The 24,838-nt window shown below is 41.1% G+C and overlaps 1 protein-coding gene across 7 annotated transcripts in view; it reads left to right on the top strand.

Moving 5' to 3' along the window:
- The first annotated feature begins 1,211 nt into the window (after window positions 1-1,211).
- The window catches only part of LOC147013219 (desmoplakin-A-like), a 156,557-nt gene continuing 132,930 nt past the window's right edge, over window positions 1,212-24,838 (top strand). For 2 of the 7 annotated variants that reach the window (XM_085854861.1, XM_085854863.1), the window contains exons 1-3: window positions 1,212-4,238; window positions 10,384-10,523; window positions 21,147-21,262. In XM_085854861.1, the coding sequence (XP_085710987.1) occupies window positions 1,683-4,238; window positions 10,384-10,523; window positions 21,147-21,262 (2,812 nt within the window). In that variant the 5' untranslated portion in view covers window positions 1,212-1,682. The remainder of the gene's footprint in view (window positions 4,239-10,383; window positions 10,524-21,146; window positions 21,263-24,838) is intronic. The other 5 variants (XM_085854859.1, XM_085854860.1, XM_085854862.1 and 2 more) reach the window with 4 other exon arrangements.

The following is a 24,838-nucleotide window of genomic DNA, read 5'->3' on the forward strand; positions in this document are numbered from 1 at the left end:
ACACACACACACACACACACACACACACACACACATACACACACACACACACACATACACACACACACACACACACACACAAACATTTATTCTGATATTGGTTACATGTGCTTACCGTGTGCTAATACCATTTACGCTAACCGGCACCGGCTTTGATTAACTTTCACAGATGGGACTACAAATTATCCAGCAGCTGTGCAATCAGAATGACAATACATTTTTGTTATAACCCTTCATGATAATATTCCAGTTTTCACATGTGAGTGTGACGCACCATGCTGGGAATGTTATATGCAACCAAACTGGTTCTAAAAGCTTTATTTTAGTCACTGTTGAACAGTCATTGCAATTATTCACACACAAGCAAAGCAATGGAGTACTGCTCTTCTCTACAGGCTGGCACCCCAGGCAGCATCAAAGCTGTCTCTCTGGGAATGTGGGGAATCTAAAGCTCTTAATGTGATTGGAATTTCCTGCAATGAGGCCAAAGTACAAGGTCTGTTGTTTTCACATCGCAGGCAGGTTGGTGGTCTCTGTTGTTTACAACCTCTTTTCCTGTGTTGCTCCTTTTACTCTCTCAGCCTTCCTTTCCTCCATAGAAACATCAGAATTCACATCTTCTTCCACCAAACCCTCTCCTGGTTAAGCATCCAAAATCCATGCTTTCCACACACCTCCACTCCTTTGTTTCTCCTTTTCCCCTTTGTGGATCTGCCTTATTGAGGCTGTTCAATCCAGCTCTTCCCTCCTGGGCTTCAAACAGGCAGGGCACCACCATCTCATGTCATCTGCTATCTCTCCCTGCAACATTTTTTAACCCCCATTAACCATACCTAACCTAACCAAACCTTCTAACATGCAGGTAACTGTTCCCTCCCTTCCTTCCTCCTTTTCCTCTTTTCCTGTTCATTCATTCCTTTGTTTATTGTGTCCAACCGTTGCTCTACTGTTATTATGTTACCCTTTTTACCCCCATTTTCCCATGAGTTTTAATCTTGTAGTTGAGTACTCTAAGCCCTTTTGGGTAATTTGGTTTATTTCAAACCATGAATTAGGCTAGGCCTTAGGACATCTGTTTATAAGGGTTTCTTCCCAGTACAATCCTATTTGGGCGGAGAATGCTTGTATTTATCTGACTCTTAATTCGGCCTCAGGCACATGGGCGTGCAAATATCCCTGGAAATTGATCTTTAGAAACCATTCCTTTCATTGCTGTCATGTTTTAAAACTCGACTTACCTGAAAAATCCGGTTAGTGTTGCCTTGCACGGAACCGTGAAAGGTGAACAGCTGCAAACACGAGCACCTTTGTGGACGTCTCCTTTGGCTGTTTGAAAATCGACTCGGAACGTCGTTGTGGAGTTTGGATATTCGCTTTACCAACCGAGGTGATATTTTACCTTGCTTTCCTTAAACTGAGGTTTTTCCCTTCGATTCAATACTCTGTTGTAATACCATTTATTCCTCTTCGGTGAATGACTCTCAAAAACAAGAACTTTTTAATTCTGAAAAATCAAAAGCTGTTAGTAACATCAGCAAGCAGATTTCAAAAGGAAGTACATACAAAGGAAGCTCTGTGGGGGCAAGAATGGATAAAAAAATTCATTAACAAGACACTTCACTTGCGAGCCTGCTGATAACACGTGAACTGAAATATCTGAGCTGTTGTCATCATTTTTCAAAATGGGCAACAATATCAGCTGTGTTGGAAAAAACTCAGAAAAAGTTGATGTAAAAGAAGCTCCAATCGATCCGATCAAAAATGCTGAGAGGCAAACGCTCTCTGGGAGTGATTATCAATACAAAAATGGAGATCGGCAAGAGAACGCTGATGACACTTCTGGGATGGAAAATGCTTCTATGAGTAGCCATCCAAGTACCATCAGTGATAGATCTATTAATACCAATGTGGACAAAAGTGGGAGAAAAGTTGTGAACTCCTCTGAAGATATGGCAAACCGATATTATAGGCAAGACACAAGACCAGATAAGATGGAGAAGAAAGTAATAGAAGGTATACCTGTGACTGTTGTCTCAAGGGAACGTAACAGTTATCTGCAGAGTGCAAGAGATGACAGTCTGTCTGTCGGAAACATAAGTGATGATTCTGTACAAAGTTCAGCGAGTAAACACCGAAGTAAAGTGACTTTGACAACTGAGATCATCATGCGGAGTGTGCCCAGAGATAAGGACCTCTCGCAAAGCATGCCTCAATTGGACAGGCCAAGGACGGGAAACCTGGAGAGTGGAAAAAGGCTTCGCACACAAAACCATATGCAGACCAATAGTCTCGACATTCTTACAACAGACGAGATCATGCCTGTTTCTGAATTATCTGAAATCCAACCACCTAGAACTCAGAGCTTTGAAAGTGGGACAAATTTGCTTGGAGGGTCAAACAAGCCAGGCACAAAAGATATGAAGAAAATGTTTCCCAATGATTCCCTAGGAGACCCTGCAACTCTTTTGGACAATCAAAATGAGGATGAGACTTCTCCACAAGATGTCAAACCTGGTATGTCAGGAACAATAATTCGTGGAAGCAGTGATGTCCATAATGAAAGTTCTATTCCATTACTTGTAAATGGAGTCGGTGGTGAAGATATGTATGATGTTGAAAATAAAGTTTTGGCTGGTCCGAAGTCTGCTTTTGCATCAGAGTTACACAGCGACTCAATAAGTCCAGATATCTCAACCTCATCAGCAGCTGCTTCTCGAGAACCATCAAACTCAAAAATGTCCTCATTGGTGCAAAACTCTTCAGTGACACCGGACTCACTTGGACAACCTGAATCAGCAATATCAGAAGCATCTAGAATTACAATATCATCAGTTGCACCAGCTTCAGCAGTAATGCCACCCTCAGCAGGAGCACAAGTCTCTTCTGGAACAACTGCATCATTGGAAACATCAGCAAGGATGACGGCATCAACAACACCAACATCCTCCAGCACACCAGCATCATCACTTGCTTCAGCACCTTGCGAGATATCGGCTTTGTCAGATACATCTGTAAAACCAGTGTCATCAGGGATGCTGGAATCGGCAATACCAACCTCATCAAAGACATTGGCATCATCAGTAATCCCAACATCAGAGATATCAACAGTAACACCAACCTCTTCAGGGATATTAACATCATCAGTCGTACCATTCTCTTTAGGGGCATCTGCGACCTCAGTAGTACCAATCTCTACAGGGATATCAACATCATCAGTGGTACCAACCTCTTCAGGTAAATCGACATCAGTAGTGTCAACCTCTTCAGGGGTATCGACACCATCAGTCGTGTCAACCTCTTCAGGGGTATCGACACCATCAGTAGTGCCAACCTCTTCAGGTAAATTGACATCAGTAGTACCAACCTCTTCAGGTAAATCGACATCAGTAGTACCAACCTCTTCAGGTAAATCAACATCAGTAGTGTCAACCTCTTCAGGGGTATTGACACCATCAGTAGTGCCAACCTCTTCAGGGAAATCAACATTATCAGTCGTGCTAACCTCTTCAGGTAAATCAACATCATCAGTAATGCTAACCTCTTCAGGTAAATCGACATCACCAGTACCAACCTCTTCAGGGATATCGACATCACAAGTACCAACCTCTTCAGGGATATCGACATCACTAGTACCAACCTCTTCAGGGATATCGACATCATCAATAGTGCCAACCTCTTCAGGGATATCGACATCATCAGTGGTACCAACCTTTTCAACAACCTCTTCAAGGATAATATCACTAGTACCAACTTCTTCAAGGATATCAACATCATTAGTTGTACCAACCTCTTCAGGAACATTTAAATCATCAGTTGTACCAGCAATTTTGGAAACACCAGCGTCATTTGAAGTGCCAGTGGAACCAAGAGCACAATTATCAACAGAGACAATAGCATCACCAGAAAATGAAGCATCATCATCGATTACAACTGCAGAAAAGTTAGACAGATCAACGGTAACAAGAACAAAAACAACATCTGTAGTATCAGAATCACAAGAACCTGGGGTTAAGACAGCAGACTTACCAAGTTACTCAAAAAACAGCAGGTCAGCAACAACAGAAGTGGCTGCACAACCAAAGGCAATAGCTTCGGAATCTGCATCAAAAGGACCAAGCTCGTATTGGAATGGAGGAGATGATGATCGTGCAGTCGGAGCCGGTGAAGGTTCAAGTCCTGATTGTGATTCGGACGTAGAGATGTCTCCTGAAATCATTTATCAAGGTCATGGTTCAAAGGTATGATTTTAATTCTTTATATCTTCATTTCCTCTTTGTTATTTATGTCATTTACATGCCTACTTCTACAAATGATGCGAGTCTATGTTTCATAATAATTTAATCAGTTTTGTCATTCTGATTAGTGGACTGGAGTGGAAATATTCAACTCGTTGTATGCTTCAAATATCCATTTATAGTGATGGCGGTGGTTTTGTTTTGTTCGGTGGTTTCAATGTGGACTGCTCATGAAGGAATACGCAGACGAGTAAATTTAATGTATCGTACTCCAACATCGGCGAGTGGCATACACACAACTTGCAGATTCCCACGGTACTGCCGATGTGAAAAACTAAAAGTAAATAAACAGGAAAAAAAACTGAGTGCTTATAAACAGGAGAATAAAGACAGGGGAGTGATATAAGAGAACAGAAATTCATAGCAGTCGGCTTTGAATGGTGGTGAAAGGTGTCTCAAAATGGTGTATCAGCGTGCCATGAAAACAAAAATTGAACAAGGAAAACACCAACTAACAAAGCTGTGCCGAACGAACGCACTGTCAGGAATGAATCTACATTCATTCATTCTCTCTCTCTCTCTCTCTCTCTCTCTCTCTCTCTCTCTCTCTCTCTCTCTCTCTCTCTCTCTCTCTCTCTCTCTCTCTGTCTCTCTGTGTCTCTGTGTCTCTGTCTCTCTGTGTCTCTGTCTCTGTCTCTGTCTCTGTCTCTATCTCTGTCTATCTGTCTCTGTCTCTGTCTCTATCTCTATCTATCTCTATCTCTCTCTCTATCTCTCTCTCTCTCTCTCTCTCTCTCTATCTCTCTCTCTCTATCTCTCTCTCTATCTCTATCTATCTCTATCTATCTCTATCTATCTCTATCTATCTCTCTCTCTCTCCGCCCCTCTCTCTCTCTCTCTCTCTCTCTCTCTCTCTCTCTCTCTCTCTCTCTCTCTCTCTCTCTCTCTCTCTCTCTCTCTATCTCTCTATCTCTCTCTCTCTCTCTCTCTCTCTCTCTCTCTCTCTCTCTATCTCTATCTCTATCTCTCTCTCTATCTCTCTCTCTATCTCTCTCTCTATCTCTCTCTCTCTCTCTCTCTCTCTCTCTCTCTCTCTCTCTCTCTCTCTCTCTCTCTCTCTCTCTCTCTCTCTCTCTCTCTCTCTCTCTCTCTCTCTCTCTCTCTCTCTCTCTCTCTCTCTCTCTCTCTCTCTCTCTCTCTCTCTCTCTCTCTCTCTCTCTCTCTCTCTCTCTCTCTCTCTCTCTCTCTCTCTCTCTCTCTCTCTCTCTCTCTCTCTCTCTCTCTCTCTCTCTCTCTCTCTCTCTCTCTCTCTCTCTCTCTCTCTCTCTCTCTCTCTCTCTCTCTCTCTCTCTCTCTCTCTCTCTCTCTCTCTCTCTCTCTCACACACACTCTGTCTCTCTCTCTCTCTCTCTCTCTCTCTCTCTCTCTCTCTCTCTCTCTCTCTCTCTCTCTCTCTCTCTCTCTCTCTCTCTCTCTCTCTCTCTCTCTCTCTCTCTCTCTCTCTCTGTCTCTGTCTCTGTCTCTGTCTCTCCCTCTCTCTCTCTCCGCCCCTCTCTCTCCGCCCCTCTCCCCCCCCCCTCTCTCTGCCCCTCTCTGTCTCTCTCTGTCTCTATCTCTCTCTCTCTCCCTGTTTATAAAAAGCAATCTTTATTTAAACAACACTGAAAAACTAGTCTTGCTCGTGAAGGCTCGTGTCAATCTTCGTCAGCGGACAGGTAGAACGATGAATGAAATCGACAGGGCGTTGGTGCTTACCACCGTTGATGCAAGAGAAGCAGACGCTTTAGACGTGAACCATTTTCTGGAACAAACGAGGAGCCTTCTTTATTTTAATAAGTCTACAGAAGGCCTTTTTTCCTTTAAAAAATGATTTTGATGTGTGATCAGTAAGTCTGGATTAACAAGGCCCGAAGAAAATACAATTAATACAGGTGATCGCTGCTCTGAAAGGATAGAACCGTAACAATATATTTATTTAAATATAAAATTCTGTTTAAACTATCTTACAATTACTAAAAGCTTGACTTGTCTTTTTTAACAGAGCTTGCGAAGTGATTATGTTAAAAGTAAAACACAGTTATGGGACCATTGCTCGGTTTAACAGTGATCCTTGTTGAAGGTTTTTTTTTGTCAAAGCGAGTAAGTTCCTGACATAACTGTGTTTTCAGGTGAACACATTTTTCACACCAACATCAAGTTGCGCAAACACACGTTGGCATTGCAATAGGTAATCCGTTTGCGATTGAAAAATGCTGCCGAGCAGGCTCGTTCATTTGTCCACAAAAGGCTGAGCATGCATTTTCACTGTTGTGGAGCTTCATACTGTATCCAGGACAAACAAGATTGAAAGAATGTTGCGGCTTTGAAATGCAACGATTGTACAAAAGATGTTTGTTCCTATTGTATAGAGTTTGGCTCATGAAAGAGCAAAGCGAGAGAGTTCATCGAACATGAGAGCGTCGTGAGAAAGAAGGACATGGGTGGGGTTTACGAGCATCAGATTGGATTGGACGAGATGATGTAAAACGGCACAATATTTACTCCAAGTTTATTTTGTCCAAGTCCTGCGAAACGGAAGGGTTTTGAAAGTGCCAAGAAGGGGATTTGTGTTCTACATTTGTTCAAGTATATAATTCAATTGAAATAAAATAAAGATTTTCAAGGTTGTAGAATCTTTTCTTTCAGAAGTTTACCGCCATTGATGCAGCGTCTTTTATACCACCTTATTTAACATGTTACATTTGTTCTTCGTGCCTGTTGTTTGTGTCCTTTTATGATGTCCTTAAAATCAGTTGGTTTCCTGTCTGGAATGATTTTCAATTTTGTTTGACTTCCAGACAGGCAGACAGAATAAAACAATTATCTCATTCCTCTCGCATTTGCGATCGGGATGAATTCAGAGCCAAAGTACTGTTAAACCACAGGGTCGTTTTTCCATTTATGTTCAAAATATAACATTTAATTTAAATTAAGTTGTTCCTCGATCATAAACTGACGTTTGTACACAGACAGACAGACAGACAAAGTGAAACAATTACTCAACCCTGCTTTCCATTTCACACGTGCGGAGTAACAGTGTCATATAGAGGGTTTACATACAACATAAAAGGGCAGAAGGAAGCTATTTCATCCACCACATTCAAACATCATCTGAGAAAAAGAGGTGACAACGGTTAGTGTTCAAGCCTCTTGATGGGTGCTCTCAATGATCTTCATTATTTAGACACTACAGCATTCTTATTACCTGCATCATCATTTCCTTTCGTCACAACGAGAATGTGGACCTGTTTCACTCCGCCCCTCTGGGAGCATATTTAAGATCTGAGCACCTGCAGTCTGCTTTAATTCTTGATGATGAGGGCCACTCTTTGACTTAAACATACTGTCTGAACCTTGGTCGAAAGCTTGAGTGGGTTGTGATTTTGCATTCTACGTTCTGTAATTTTCACAATTTTGGTGATGATACCAGTCAGTATTACTTACTGTCTGCGATGAGAGCAACATATGGAGGCTTTCACAAGAGCACAATCCAAGTAACTAAGTGAGCGAGAAGAGGTTCGTAGGTTGGTTGATCTTACAAAATCGAAGATTTTTCAAGTATATTGGTTCGTCAATTTTGTTATTTTGTCTGTTTGTCTGTTTGTCGCCTACAGATCACAATTCTAAACCAATTGTCGTAAAACTTTACCAAGTTGTGGAGGTAGTCTCAACTGAGAAGGCGATTGGTTTTGAGGTTAAAGGTCATCTTGAGGTCAAATTTATACAATTGTCGTTTTTCATCCGATCGACTTGAAATTTGAATAAGATTTGCACAGTGTGTCACTGAATTGGGAAACCAACGATTTTTGAGGTCAAAAGGTCAAAGGTCAACTCAAGGTCAAACTTCTAAAAATCATCAATTTTCAACTGAAACATGGTCAATTTACATCCTTTTAACTTGAAAGTTGCACAGGATTTGCATAACCAATCACTGTCATCTGCTTGGAAATCGGTGATCTTTCTGTCTTCTACCATCTCTTTTCCGGCCTCGACCCCCCTGCTCTGTCTGCAATATCCCCCCCCCCCACTCCACTCCCATATTTCCACAGGGCGCTTAAGGTCTGCCAGAAACCCTTCTGGTAAAACTACCAAAATCAAGAATCACTGCTCACCTTCACTCTTTCATTCCTCTTTTTTCCCCACCTTTGGAACAAACTCCCACACTCTCTTCAATCCCACACTCCCCTCCAGGTCTTGAAAACAACTGTTCACCACCATCTCTTATCTTCCCTCATCCAAAACCATGATCTTTTAGTCCCTCGTTAATCCACCCTAAACCCACCTCCTTCAAATTCCCTACTTTCCTTCCTGAAAGTCCCTGTCATGTAAGGACTTGAAAGTCCCTGTGGTGTCCATCTTGTTTTCCCTGTGTACCCTGCCCCAAGCTCGAGCACAATCCAAGTAACTAAGTGAGCGAGAAGAAGTTGGTAATAAAGCTAGTTATTACAATGTCCAATGGATATGATGATCTGTTTGTGGAGATCTGGGCTAAAAAGCTTGAAGTAGGCCTTCTGCATCATCGAAGCCCTTGGCAGCAGTGCCATGGTGGGTTATAGCAGTTCCTACTGGAGACTTACCAATTAAATACAAGATGGCATGTAAGATAAAAAAAAAACTTGATGTAACAAGATCATTATTCAATCATTTTGGTTTTAACATCTCCCAATATATTGTTGATTCATCTGCAATCAAACAGTAAACCCTGATGGGGAATGTATCATGTGTGATGATCTTCAACATCAGTTTCTGATGAGAGTAGTTGATCTTTTTTAACGACTAATCTGATGATCAGTGCACAAACAGAATCTTACAAACCCAATTGTTTGTACCTTTTATATCTTGTAACTAAGTTGTTAACTCCAAAGATTTGTAATAATGTGGCTCCTATTTCCATTCCGGGTGATTTGTAAGGGAACCATTGTTTTATAATGAAATCAAAGATTTATGATGGGACTTTATCTCGATTTTGCTTCTTCCAAGGCTTTTCTTTGAAGATCTCGGTTTGCTTGTTTTTTGCTGCCATCTGAGCACCGGACTCATGATGTTGGAATTCCAAGTTCCAAGTCCCATATACAGTGTTCTGTCCATTGTCTACTGTCTTTGTAATTAATTTAAATGTACGTTGAAGTGTCCTTTTGTTCTTGCAGCCTCAGATATTCCTATATCAAATATGTATGAACCCGTTCATTAACCTTAGACATGGTAAAAATACAAAGTAAATACATTTATTTTTTAATTCCAACTGTTTGTCGGAACCAAGGGTTGGGAAAGTAAAATTTTAACAGCGATCCGTTACAGATTACAATTTACCTTTGGTATTTGGGAATCCATGAGAGTAATCCAAGTGAGTAACTCAATGGATTACTCCTTTCTGCTGTCATTAAAGGGTTTTGTATCATAATTTTTTCCAGGATTGAAGGCTTGTAGTGGAGTTGCCACACGCACGTCCTACACATGTGGACATACCGACGAATATGCAAGACACAACACAAGACCATTAGACAAGACAAACACAGCCACTGAGCTTGGGGGAAGGGCCGTCACTTCCTGGGGCACTCTGGGTACGAGTGGCGTCAACAATAGCACCACCTTTCTCACTGCACTCAGTGGGGCATTCCTAAGGAGGAATTTCCTTCTCCCCATGGATGCCAACCTATGGGGATTATCCGTGCTTTTATTCTTTTAAATGCTGAACATCAAGGACGGAAGCAGCACATACCATTTTTAGTCTCTTTGGTATGACTCGGCCAGGGTTTGAAACACTGCCCTCCCAGGCTTAGAGAGGATGCTCTATTACAACACCGAGCCTGGTTAATCGACGTAGTGATGTGATGTTTGGATAGAAATCAAAATTAAACCTTACTGCTCAATTCTGGAAATGTTTACACGAAATACTGATCCACGTAATGATAGGTTTTCGTTTTCAAAAAAATACCTGAATGGTGTGACACACTCGATATGATGATCCTCATTGAGTACTTCCTGGTTTTGGAAGGAGAGTTGTGTGATTGAATGTGGTATTCAGGGTGATCGTGCTGACATTAGACATTACTGCCGGGTATGAGGTGTGTGCAAAGATTTTCCACTGAGTGCAGAATGCCAATTGCAGGTGTCGGTACCAGGCGAACAAGTTGAGTTGCTGACATGGGCTCAGCAGGTCGTGGGTCACCAACCAGGCCTTCCTTGTCATGATCTATCATCATGCTGGCAGGACGGCCGGCTTTTCAACACCATCTTGCATCGATTCAGGTTGGTGATGAAATTATATTAAAGGGAATTGAAAATCAGTGATATTATATTTTAAAAATCATTGGGGGGGGGGGTGGTGTGAGTGATTTGCTGCATGAGGGATGCTGCACATCACATTGTGCCTTAAAGCACGTACTCATGAAATAACAAGTACATTTATCAAAGATTCAATATGTTACTGACATCAAACATCCTACTGGTAACATCTCGGTACATGGTGATGCAGTGTTAGGATTTTTTTTATATTGGCTTGGCCTACTTGGCATTCACAGCTGAGCACATAACATCCCTGGTCCAAATTCCTTATACTGCGGTTCATTTGTCCATTGTCTATTAATGTCGTTTCCTGTAAGTGATGTACGTGAGATCCTCAAATCAATGTTAAAAACACCCATGAAAAGGAAACGCCATGTACATATTTTTGTGAGATGAAATGGTCATTGCAAGACGACACGCATGCAGCACTGGAGTGGATTAAAAGATTCGGCATCGTTTACCAAGCACGGGAAACACCTGGAAAAAGTGGGGAAAAAGTCAGAGATTATGTTCCAAATGTTGATACTTACTTGTGTCATTATTTTGATTTCTATCCTCACCAGAGCAGAGGGTATTGAATTTGGTTCCACTTGTTTCCCTGCAAAATGGAAGATTCGCAACAACCGTATTTTTCGGCGTACAAGTTGATCCTTTTTACTCCGAAAGTCCGCGCCTCGACTTCTACTCCAGAATCGACGTATCTGTGGTTTAAGACATGTAATTGAATAAATGATTTTTATTATACGCCCAATATATACAGGGGGCTGCAAAAGTAGGTATACAGTCAGGAGTATACCAGTATATCATTACTGTATACCTACTTTTGCAGCCCCCTGTATATATCGGGGCGTATTATGTGATACCGGTCGTCCGTCCGTCTGTCTGTCTGTCCGTCCGTTCCTGTACGCACTCTAACTCGCAAAGTTTTCAACTTTCACGTTTCATATTTGGTACATAGGTACAGACTGTGGAGACGGTGTGTCGCGACATAAGTTCGTCATCGAAAGTGGTTGCCATGGCAACCAGGATGCTGTTTTCCATGTGGTAGCACAATTCTGTATATACCTTCTTGTTCGGGCGTATATTGTGCTCACTTGAGCTCTTGTTTTTATTTGCAAAGTTAGATGTTTTCTGAAATATATTGTATAAGTGTAAATTCAAAACACACTTCAGCAAGTTTCCACTTAACGTCGTGGATCTGTTACTAGATCGTGTGTTGTTAATTAAAACGATGTTAAGCAGACAAGATGTTTCTCCGAGATTGCTTGTCGAGATGGGAGAGGTGCGGGCGTGGAGTGGTGGGGTTACAGGGAGGGAGAGGCAGGCCTTTGTGTCTTAGATGGACTACTACATGAATTTGTCAACTGGGAAGGCAAAGGGGAGGTACGCCCAGAGTGATACCGTGCTCCCCTCACCCTGATCGGGCTTCTGGGTGAGTTGTGCGGAGAATCTGGAATCAAGAAATCTCCGATCAAGGAATCGACCAGGCTACGCGATGAATCCGGATCGGAGAAGTCGTCACCGAGGTTCCGCGTGTGAAGATGGTGTGATCAGAACTTCTGGAAAATATGAATACTACCGTACCTCTTTTAACAGACAAGATTGGTTATTGAGACTTGTCCACTAAGCGAATAATCCTTTAAAAGAGGTAATTATAACATGGTGCTGACAGTGTTAATTCTTACCCTATAAGTGCTATTTGATGGCTTCCTTTGGTAATTAAAAATACAGCATGGTGTTGTATAGATAAAATGAAGACTTTGTTCACATAAATAACATATGAAACTAAATTTAATAACACTCACCAGTTAATTATTTCAGTGTTTGCTATGTTGTATGCACACCACCATGCACTCACTCATACTGCCCAAACTATTCCTCCTTGCTGGCAACGTTGAGAGACGAGAGGGAGCAGCTACTCCTGGACTGAAGATGGGCCAGGCTGTGGCTCATCCTGCTGCAAAGCTTCAGATTTATTCACAAAGATGGCATCGAGGGTTAACTGTTTAGCCTTCCTCTTCACTTCATGTTGCGAAGCATCTCCGTGTCGGGGGCCAAAACCGTTGAACACATTTCACTTGACTCCTGTGTTTCACTCCATATCAGGGTCATTTTCAGCAACAAGCTCGATTGCATGACACAACATCCTGTAGACATCAATTAAAGTCTTTTTTTTGTTGAGGAATTTTTCCGGTGCAGTTTCTTCTGCGTCTTCAGCCTCTTGATTAGCTCAGTGTTTGTCCAGCTCCTGCAGCAGCTCCTTCACATCGTCAACATCTACCCCATCAAGTCCAGCTCGAATGGCTAGCTGGACAACGTCCCTGAAGTTGTCTCCAAGGCAAAAAAAAAAGTCTTTAAATAGATATTTTCATTGACGTTTTGCGAAAATCCGTTGGTTGAGGTTCCATTCGAAGAGGTATGACTGTATTTGTACGAAGACAAATCTTATGTTGAGAAAACCAAGGAGGCCAATCATGTCTGCAAAATATGTGGACAAACATTGAGTGCTTGTATTACAATGTGTCAGGTGTTCATATTTATGAATGAGTCGTGAATGGCGACAAAATGTAATGTGCTTTGACCCAGTGCTGATAATGATTCTGTTGGTTCTTTTAAATATTTTACCTCTTTATGATGACGAATATGTTGAAAAATGTCAATCCTAATTGATCCGAAAGGTCGTCCCTTGAAGTAATTCAAATAACATGTACAAAACAACTCATTAATGCCCATGACCCTGTAAGTACTGCATTGCGAATGTTAGGGAGGCATTGACACCTGTATGTATTGTTCTGAATGACAGTTTTGCTAAACTACCGTAGTTGATCTAGCTTGTCCTAGACTCCAAATCGATTTATCTATGAATGAAGGAAAGAAAAATGGGAATATTAGCCAATTCGACTTGTACTCTACATCAAAAGTACGGTTTTTTTTGGTTGGTCTATGCTGATTACCCTCACCAGAGGAGAGGGAATTACATTCGGGTCCGTTTGTTATTTGCAAAATCGAATATTTTTCAAGTATATTGGTCAGTAGATTATGTTATTCTGTCTGTCTGTGTCTGTTTATCGCTGACAGGTTACAATTCTAAACTGATTGTCATGAAACTATACCAAGTTGTAGAGGTAGTCTCAACTGAGAAGCCTATTTATTTTGAGGTCAAAGGTCGAAGGTCATCTTTAGGTCAGATTTCTAAAATAATCGATTTTCATCTGATCGACTTGAAATTTGAACTAGATTTGCAGATGCATCACTGAATTGGGGAAACCAACTATTTTTGAGGTCAAAAGGTCAAAGGTCAACTGAAGGTCAAACTTCTGAAATCATCAATTTTTATCTGAAAAATAACAATTTTCATCCAATTGACCTGAGCTTTGATTAAGATTGTCAATTTTAATCTTCATGAAATGGAAAATTTGACGTATCCATGGCAACCTTTGGAGAGGCGGGTGGATTTTGCAAGTATCGTGTTCTGCACGCCATCGTTTTCTTGTTTGTTTGTTTGTTTGTTTGTCCACACAGAACGTGAGTTTGTGTATTAATTACATTAGACCCTTTAGAACCCCAAGACCATTTAAGATGCCAAAGAACCTTTCAAACTTGATGACCATTTAAGACCCCTAAGACCATCTCAAACTCTAAGACCCTTTAGAACCCGAAGACCCTCAAAAACCCTTTACAGCCCTAAGACCCTCTAAATCCCCAAGACCCTTTAGACCCCTAAGACCATTTAAGACCTCGAATACCCTTTTCGACCCAGAAGGCCACAAAGACAAACTCGACCCCTAACAACGTTTAACACCCTTTCGACCCTTAAGGCCATTTAAGACCATATAGACCCTGATACACTCTTTAGAATCCTTAGATCTCTTAGACCCTTGAGATCCTCTAAGACCATTCATAACCCTGAAGCCCCTTTGACTTCTTTTTACCCTTTAGACTTTCACACCTTTCAGACCTTTTAATACCCTGTCGACCCCTTTGACCTTTCAACTCTTTTTCGATGTTTTAAGACCCTTTAGTTCCCTTCAGACAATTCTGATCGTTTAGATCTTAAATTGCACCATTTAGACCCTTTCAACCTTTTAAGACCCTTTAGACACCAGACCATTTTGACCCTTTCGACCATTCGATCTTTACAACTTTTCAGACCCATGAACTTTACACATTTACAATAAGACCATTTAGACCTTTCGTTTGCAATCAACGACCTTTCATTAAGTACATCCTTCCAATTATTTGCCACACAAAATACACCACACAAAACAAGTCCTGGCACAGGTCTACAATCTCTGGTTGATCTTTCTTGTTTCCTCTGCCACTGAAGGAGGATGGAGGATATGTTTTCACCCCTCCATCCATCCATTGGGACCATATTCTGTGCAGAGAATTGGTGTTGCCAAAGCAGTCTCCTTGGCAATTGGGCACAATCCTGGATGGCTTGCCACTCTGTCTGTCTGTTTGTTTATTTTTCTGCTTATTTGTGTGCAGGATATCTCAAAAAGTTATGGACGGATCCAGAAGAAACTTGGTGGACAGGTTGGGTATGTGACATGGAAGAATTGATTTGATTTTGGTGAAGATCCAAATCCAGATCCGGATATGATAAAAAAAAAAAATTAATTTTAAAGTGCTTCTTAGCCATTGAGAGATGTGGCCAAAAATGATATTTTGCATGATTTTTTAAAAATTTATTGGGCCCGATATATTCCACTGGATCAGAAATTGCTTGGCGGGGGTATGCGGGTATGCGCTCTTCTGAGTGCCCTTCTAGTTCTGTCTGTTTTTGTCTGTATGTCAACCGCTTACAAGTTCCAATGTTACTCTGATCATGAAACTTAACCATGTGGTAGAGCATAGAGGTAATCACAAGCTATAAGCCAATTGTGTTTGAGGTTAAAAGGTCAATGGGTTTAAAGGTCAAGGTCACAGTTAATTTTCATCCGATAAAACACGATATCTACATACTGCATACAAGTAATAAAATTTTTTTTTTTAAACTACACTTCTAGAATGCATTACCCCACTCAGTCTTGAGAAAACGGACATGAGAAGGGTCTTTTAAACTCATGCTTTGCTATTCCAAGCACGACCTATATTTCTTATGAGCCACCATTTTGTTTGAATCTCAATAATCTCCAAAGCTGAGACCATGAGCGGCAAATTTGATTGGTCGAGATGCCGTAAAATGGCATGATGTTTTTTTCCATGTACTGTGAAGATTTTTGAAAGTGCCAAGTAGACAATTTGTGTTATGCAGTGTTCAAGTACATCATTAAATTGAAATAAAATAAAGGTTTTAAAGGCTGTAGAATATTTTTTTGGGAAGTTTACCACCGTTGATGCACCGGTTTTTTATACCACTTTATTTGATGCGTTAAATTAGTTATGCATGCCTATTGTTTGCATCCTTTATGACGTCCTTAAAAACAGTATTTTCAATATTATGAATTAGTTTCAATTTTGTTTGATTGCCAGGCAGACAGACAGACAAAAAAAATTGCACCCATGTCCAAAGGCAGTGGTACAGTTTGGCATTTGTAATATGAAATAGGCAAAGCCGAGAAATGAATGAATCCCTTTAGAACCCTTTAAAAATACCCATTAAAATTTCCTTCTCGAATTACCCATTAGAATTACCCTCTAGAATTATCCTTTAGAATTACAGTTTAGAATTACCCTTTATAATTACCCATTAGAATTACCCTTTATAATTACCCATTAGAATTACCCTTCATACTACCACTACTCAGCAGATGCATCCGAGATAGAGTTCACAATGTCGCGCCATGAGTCTTTGTGCATCATCAGTGTCTGCAAGTCCGTGATGTCATGCTGGATATTCCTTGCTACGCAGTCGTCGTAGTTCAGTGGCCTTCTTCCGCTGGTTGGGCAAGGCAATCTCAAGCAGATCATGTCAGATATCCTTTATAATTACCCTTTAGAATTACCCTCTCGAATTACCCATCAGAATTAGCTTCGAGAATTACCCTTTAGAATTACCCATTAGAATTACCCATTAGAATTACCCTTTTGAATTACCCTGAACAATTACCCTCTAGAATTTCCCTCTAGAATTACCCATTAGAATTACCCATTAGAATTATCCTTGAGAATTACCCTTTCGAATTACCCTAAAGAATTACCCTTTCGAATTACCCTTCAGAACTCTTTGGAATGTAACACGCTGAGTTAGGCAGGTTCTTCTTCTTCATTTTTGATGGACTGGTTGATGGACGGATCGAAGGAAAGACATACCCAAATATTGAAGCTTCACCTCTTAACCATTAGATGTATGAGTGCAAAAAGGTAATGCAAGAAAACAGCCAAACTGGGTCATTTTTGACCCACTTATGCATCTAATGGTTAAAAATGATCTCACTCCTCTCTGTACGTGCGCGATCGTGTTAACATTACGTGTTAATATTTCAACCGATTCACACCTTTAAACGTTTCAGGTCCTTTATACCCAGGAAATATTTAGACCCACATAGACCTTTTAAGATACTTTTAACCCTTTAGACCCTTCGAGACCTTTAGACCCTGAGACCCCTTTGGACCTCAGATCCTTTTGACTCCTCCCTCCTCCGGTATGATAGACCTGAGCCTTGTCGTGGTGGCGGAGTCGCTCTCTTTATCAAAAACTCTATTCCTCACTCTCCATGAGGAATAGACTTCCCTCACTCCTCCACACCCCAGGGATACCTCTGGCTACGGTTTCCCCTCTGCCCCACCTCTTGTTTATATGTGTGTTGTACCGTCCACCAAACAGTGATGACTCCATTTACATCTCACTTGCTGAAAACATGGATCAACTTCTACCCACTCATCCCAACTCTCTCTTTCTCATATATGTTGACTCCAATTACCATCATGCCAGTTGGCTTGGTGTTGGCACCTCCTCACCTTTCAGGGCACTTCAGCAAACCACTTCTGCGACTCCTTGGGACTGACTCAATCTGTCAACCTCCCGACGCGGATCTCAACCAACGGTACTCCATCTCTTCTGTATTTGATTTTGACCAATTTCCCAGAAAATATCTGCTGTTCTTCTTTTGCTCCAATCGGTTCATCTAACCATGTGCTTGTCAAAGTAGACATCTCTCTGGCTATTATTAGAGAACCACCTCAGCGCCATCAAATCTGGCATTTCACTCGGGCCGACTGGCAGGGAATTCAATCAGCCATCAAACTTCTAGACTGGTCTCCCATTTATACCTTCTCTGACATCAACTCATCCTGGGAATGTTTTTCAAAAGAAACTTGCTTTCTCTCATGCACAGATTTATCCCCTCTTGTCTTCAGTTGTCCTACCCTTCCTCCCGCCCATGGCACAATGAAGCTTGTGGCGAGGCAGTTGTCCTAAACCAACTTGCCTTTGCCTCATGGAAGGCAAATCCAACTGAAAGCAATCTCAGTTCCTTCCACAAAGCTCGGAACAAGTATGTGTCTACCCTCAGGATAGCCAGGAAACAGCATCTTTCTAATCTCAAGTCTGAACTCTCAAACCTCTCTCTCTCCTCTAAATCCTGGTGACGTCTGGTTAAGTCTGTTTCTGGTGTATGTTTCCCCTCCCTTACCTAAAATGGCTGCACAGCTGACACTGCAAGTGAAAAGGCTGAATGCCTAAACTCCGTGTTTGCTTCTAAATCTTGTGTCCCAAACCCATCGCTTTATGAACCCACCTTACACAATTGCACCCAGCTGTTCAGCTGTTCCTAGACTCTGTGTTCCTTTCTCCTTTTCCTCCTGACAAGGTGGAGAGTTTGCTCTCAATCCTCGACCCTGATTCTGCAACCGGTCCAGACACCATCAGCCCACATGTCCTACAAACCTGCTCTACTGCTCTTGCTCACCCTCTCTCTGTTCTAGTCACCCTTTCATTTGCTCAATGTCATCTGCCATCTGCTTGGAAATCATCAAACATTACCACCCTGCATAATAAAGGTGCAGAAACAGATCCCTGCAACAATAGACCAATCAGCCTTCTCCCAAACATAAGCAAGGTTATGGAATTCATCATTGCTTCAGACATTAAATTCTTCCTCTTCTCCAATTGCTTGATTTTCAATCATCAATTTGGATTCAGACCAGGGTACTCGACCCTGGACATGCTGCTCCTGCTTTATCAACAATGGATGGAGATCCTCAATGCCAGACATGATATCAGAGGTATCTCCCAAGACATATCATGAGCTTTTGATATGGTCTGGCATCCCACCCTGCTCACCAAACTCTCATCTTAGGGTATCCAAGGCAATCTCCACTCACGGTTCGCAGACTTCCTTGCTTGTCACAGTCAACATGTGGCCCTTAATGGAATTCTCTCATCCCCTCTTCCTGTCCAGCCTGGAATTCCTCAATGCAGTGTTATGGGCCCTGTGCCTTTTCTGGTTTTCATCAATGATCTCTCCGACTCTGAAAAATCCTCTTTTCCACTTTGCTGATGAATCCATCCTCTGCTATACCATCTCTCATTCCTCAGATCTGCAAGCAGCAGCCTCTTTACTCTCTGCAGATCTGGATAAAATCATAAGCTCGTCCAACACTTGGAAAATATCTTTCAATCCTGACTAATCTCACCCTCTTACCATTTCTCTCCGAAAGGACCATCTGGACCCCCCCATCTACTTTTCAACAATCCCCTTGAAGAAATTCTTTCATTCAACCTCTTGGGTCTCACTATCTGCCATGATCTCTCCTGGGAAAGCTACATTTCCAAGCTGGCCTCCAAAGCCAGTCGCCGGCTTGTTACCCTCTGTCGTGAAAAGTCCTTAATTGGTACACCTGAGCTCCTAACCACTTAAAATGCTTTCATGCATAGCCTGATGGAGTACTGATCTCCCCTCTGGGGTGGTGCTCCTTCCTCACTGCGAGCTCGGCTTCACGCTGTGGAAACCAAGGTTTTTAGTATCTTTGGTATCTCCCACAATGAAGCTGTCTTTGGGTCTCTCACTCTCTCACAGCAGGCAGGTCGGTGGTCTTACTGTCTTCTACCATTTCCTCTCTGGCCTTGCCCCCATGCTCTGACTGTGCTCTGTTCCCCCTATATTTCCACAAGGCACTCAAAGTCTGCCAAAAACCATTTCTGGTGAAACTGCCAAAATCAAAAGTCACTGCTCACCTTCACTCTTTCATTCCTCTTTTTTTCCCACCTCTGGAGCAAACTCCCACTCTCTCTTCAATCCCATTCCTCCCTGCAGGTCTTCAAAACAGCTGTTCACCACCATCTCATAACTTCCTCCATCCAAAATCTTGATATTTTCTACCCCCATTAATCCACCCCAAACCCACCTCCTTCAAATTCCCTGTTTCCTTCCTGAAAGTCCCTGTGGTGTCCATCTTGTTTACCCCGTGTACCCCACCCCATCCCTCTCCCTTTCACAGATCTCCTGTAGTCTCTGTTCCCCACTGTTTTGTGCTTCCCACACCTGCCCCTCTTCTCTCCTGCTCCCCTTGTTATACGTTCTATGAGCCTCAACATTGTGTACAAAAAACAAAGACCCCTGTAGACCCCATGGAGCCTTAAGACCTTTACACCCCTTTGTGTCTTAGACCATTTAGACCAGGGGTCTCCAACCTTTTTGGGCGGAGGGCCGCACCCAAAAAAAGGACGCTAAATTCCGAAAAAAAAATATATATATAATTAATATGCGGAAATTAAAAAAAATAATTAGTGCTGAATATATTTTTCTTGCCAACGAATATGATAAATGAATAATCATGTTAAAAACACATGTGTAAATTCGGTAAAAAAAACATGAATTAAAATCATAATAAAAATTACAGAGCGCTTTGATCATTGACCCTGACAAATTGGCAGTATCGCGGGCCGCATTGTAATGTAAACTTAATATGGCACCATGGGCCGCATAAGTCCGTCTAAGGGGCCGCATGTGGCCCGCGGGCTGCAGGTTGGAGACCCCTGATTGAGACCCTCATTAAAAACATGTAAAACGCCTGTTCGGCAATTTATCAGTCAAATTTGTTATGCGTATTAATCAATCATATGAAACACTTTGATAGGTCAAATGTTCTAAATTACCAAGTTACTGTTTCCTTGGCAACTATTGTTTATTTGGATTTCTCAAGTATCATGCTACGCACGACATCTTTCTTTCTATTTTTTTGGTTTTGATTTTGTTTTAAGTGGAAACTGTGGAGGGATAGAGCCCGTAATCATTCATAATGACTTCCTGGAGAAAGCGAAATTAAGGGAATGAGTTTAACTGCATTGAATGGACTCGCATCACACGTAGACCAGAAGAGGTGTGACGGGCAGATTGTCCCCACCCTGAAGGTCGTTGATTAGCCAGCTGGGTTTTTTTTACTGACAATCAATTTGTGTCATGTCAGTTCAGAAACTATAAAGATCTCCTGAAGTTTGGAATGCAAATCCTTAATACTGCATCCTTCAGCTGGAATTTAACTCGCAGCCTCTGAAATGCCCTTCCAGTGTGCTCAATAACAAGCCACCACCGTACATGAACCAGCCACCGTAATCATAGTGAATTAATAAATAAATGCTGGAACATTGTTTTTGGTGGTTTGAGGAATTTTTTTCCAACAATGACATCTGTATTTTAGGCCAGGGTTGGTGGATTTGGAAGCTGTGCATCATCAGAGTAATAAACAGAACCTGCAGCAAGCTTTTTCCACGGCAGAGCACCATCTTGGAATTCCTCAACTCCTTGATCCAGAAGGTATACGGTTACGTTTTGCTTGTTATGGTCATATACCATGTGTGTTTTGAGGATCGTCAGAATAAAAGCATTAAATGTAACAGCTGGTTCAGATAGTCAAGCCTCATCCAATGTGTTTTTTTTTTTCTTTTATTTTCACTCCTTATAAATTGTGATACTTCTCTGCATGTCAAGGCACTTCGACTGTGGGCCGATTCCTTGTCCAGAGCTCAAATATTAGGATTCAAACCTTGATCCCTGCTTTGTTAGTCTATTCATGACGAACCTCCAAACATTATTGAACCCATTCTTCATTGGAAATCATTCCCCCATCCCTGCTCAATCAGATTATTTTGGTAACGCCCATCGTAACACCCAATGTAACACCATTTGTCTTGTTCGATGATTAAACTGGTCTGCGTCATTTCAGAGGTCTAGGTTTTCTCAACGGTTCCTATATGCTTTTTGCATGCTGAATTTAGAAATGTATCTCATGTCGCTCAATCAGGTCAAGTTTTTATGTGAAATTTAATGTGAAATTTTTCTGTGAAATTCAACATTAAAAAGATGAAGGAAAACAGCGACTGCTGGAGCGACTGAAGTTGAGTGTTGCCAGAAACAACGATTTATTTATATTTTTGTGAAATTGAAATGAAAGTAATTGAGAAGGCACTTTCTTCCACATTAAGTGTACTTGTGTGTCATTATATGTATAGTTTGTACATTTTCTGTCAATGTAAGTTTGATGTTGAATAAAAAAACAAAAATTTTGATTATTTTTTTCCTTAAAATTGAGATAGCATAAAAACTTGACCTGATTGAGCGAAATGAGATACATTTCTGAATTCAGCATGCAAAAAACATATAAGTACCGTTGAGAAAACCTCGACATCTGAAAAAAAAATTTCAAATGCAGCCCAGTGTTATCAAGGCAAAATGATTGACGGATTTTCCTGCATTTGAAAGGAAAAGGCTGATCAGTTTAGATATCATTGAGGATAAATGTGCGGATGGTGGTAGCAACCGGGAAAAATAGAATACATGGTCTGCACTAAGAAGAAAGCGGAAATCTGAACAAAATCCAAGGGAACGAAGTAATAAACAACTTCACTCGTGAGCGACAATAAGAAATGCACATTTCACTTGATCCTGAAACTGTCTTTGAACTGTGATCCCTGGATTAAAGGTGAACGACAAATCGGCCATAGGTTTTCTGGAATGCAATCAGAGTTTTATCTTCTTCCTAGCAATGTTTGCACAAGTCTCAAAAGGTCTGTTTACATCATCTTATAACATATACACATCATCATTAATGTGAAATATTGTGCAATGGAAGGATTCATTAACTATTAAAAACCTGTTTCTATCCTTAACTCCCTTGTCTATGTTGATCATAAAAATTGTTGTGGAAATTGTTACTGATCTTCACTTGCATTTGGCCAATGAATGGACCTTGTTAAGTTGGACCACCTTTCCACCGGGCTGAACAGGATTTCGTATCTAGCTTGTGAATATGAAACAAGGCTTTGTCCACAACAATCACACATTGTATCAACTAATAAGAATTGGATCAACTAAGTTATCAGGAAAAGAATGAAAGAAGCTTTTGATTGACCATTTGTAAATATTCTGAGGTTCAGCAGCAAGTGAACTTGAGATTGACCCTTGTGTTTATATATATACACCCAGCAGAGGGCACCCTTTACAATTTTAATGGATTTATTTGGACTCGCACAAATCTTCCTTAATTTTCAACGACCCTCCCCCCCCCACCCCTCCGTCTCAACACCACCCCAACCGTTCCCTCTCCCAAAATATACCTTGTAAGTTGTATTAGGTGTGCCTACCCATCGCTTTACTGACGGATTTAATCACAGCATGTTGCACTTCACAAACATTCTGCTATATTCACTCTGTCATTTGCCTGAGGTCATCTTCTGTCTGCTTGGAAGTCAGCTAACGTCATTTTCATCAGCCATCCTCACTGCTTATATGTGGTGGTCGCAAAAATAATTTCTGCTGTGAAGCTCAGTGTTGGATTTGAACCTCCACTTAAAACGAATGAAATGAAACATTTTGAAATTTTGTAATTATTCTCACTCAGATTTCAACATCACGATAATGCATATGGTTCAGTTGTTTAAACTTTCTTTAGATAAAAAGATGATTTTTGATACTGGCTTCCACCAGGTGGTGCTATGTGATATACATTTACATGGAGAGAATTAGGGTCTCCCCTTCCCCCCCCCCCACACACACGCACACACTAAACCCCTTTCCCCAGATATGCTACTCCAACAGAAACCATATTTGGGATACCCTGAGCCAACATATGCCTGGTGTTAGCTTAATGGTTAGGGTGGTGGGCTTGGGATCTTAGGGTCCTGAGTTCAACTCCTGCTTGGCTGTTGAATTAATACCTGGTGGGGTTGACTCAGCCTGTCATCCTTCTGAGGTTGGCAAAATGAGTACCAGCTTTCTGGGATGATTGAGCCATTTGAGTATTTTGTATCGGAGTGGTGACCTGTCCAGGATTGTGCCCAATTGCCCAGGACACTGCTTAGGCAGCACCAATGCTCTGCACAGAGTATGGTCCCAATGGATTTTTGTATTTTGAGCCAACATGCAAAATTTGGTTGGATTTAGTTGCGAGTTTTTCAGTTTTTGAACCATACATTAACAAACAAACAAGAAAAAGACATTATGCAGAGCATGATACTGACAAATTCCACCACCCTTCCAAAGGTTGCCATGGATACACCAAATTGTTCATTTTATTAAAATTAAAATTGACAATCTTAATCAAAGTTCAGGTCAATCGGATGAAAATTGATTATTTCTCAGATTGAAACTGATGATTTTAGAAGTTTAACCTTGAGTTGACCTTTGACCCTTTGACCTCAAAAATAGTTACTTTCCCAATTCAGTGATGGACTGTGCAAATCCTGTTCAACTTTCAAGTTAATAGGATGTAAATTGACGATTTCTCAGTTGAAAATTGATTATTCTAGAAGTTTGACCTTGAGTTGACCTTTGACCCTTTGACCTCAAAAAATAGTTGCTTTCCCAATTCAGTGATGGACTGTGCAAATCCTGTTCAACTTTCAAGTTAATAGGATGTAAATTGACGATTTCTCAGTTGAAAATTGATTATTCTAGAAGTTTGACCTTGAGTTGACCTTTGACTTTTTGATCTCAAAAATAGTTGGTTTCCCAATTCAGTAATGCACTATGCAATTGCTGTTTAATATTCAAGTCAATCGAATGAAGATTGACGATTTTAGAAATTTAACCTCAAGATGACCTTTGACCTATGACCTCAAAAATAGTTTGTTTACCAATTCAGTGATGCAATGTGCAAATCTTGATCAGATTTCAAGTCAATTGGATGAAAAATGACAATCTTTGAAATTTTACCTCAAGATAACCTTTGACCTTTGACCTCAAAAACAATAGACTTCTCAGTTGAGACTACCTCCACAACTTGGTAGTTTCCTGATGATTGGTTTAGAATTGTTACCTGCAGGTGATATGCAGACAGACAGACAGAATAACAAAATTAACTGACCAATATACTTGAAAAATCTTCGATTTTGT

Source organism: Eptatretus burgeri, chromosome 14 (assembly GCF_056783735.1).
Source record: "Eptatretus burgeri isolate ZD-2024b chromosome 14, Ebu_testis_v1, whole genome shotgun sequence".
Classification (NCBI taxonomy): domain Eukaryota; kingdom Metazoa; phylum Chordata; class Myxini; order Myxiniformes; family Myxinidae; genus Eptatretus; species Eptatretus burgeri.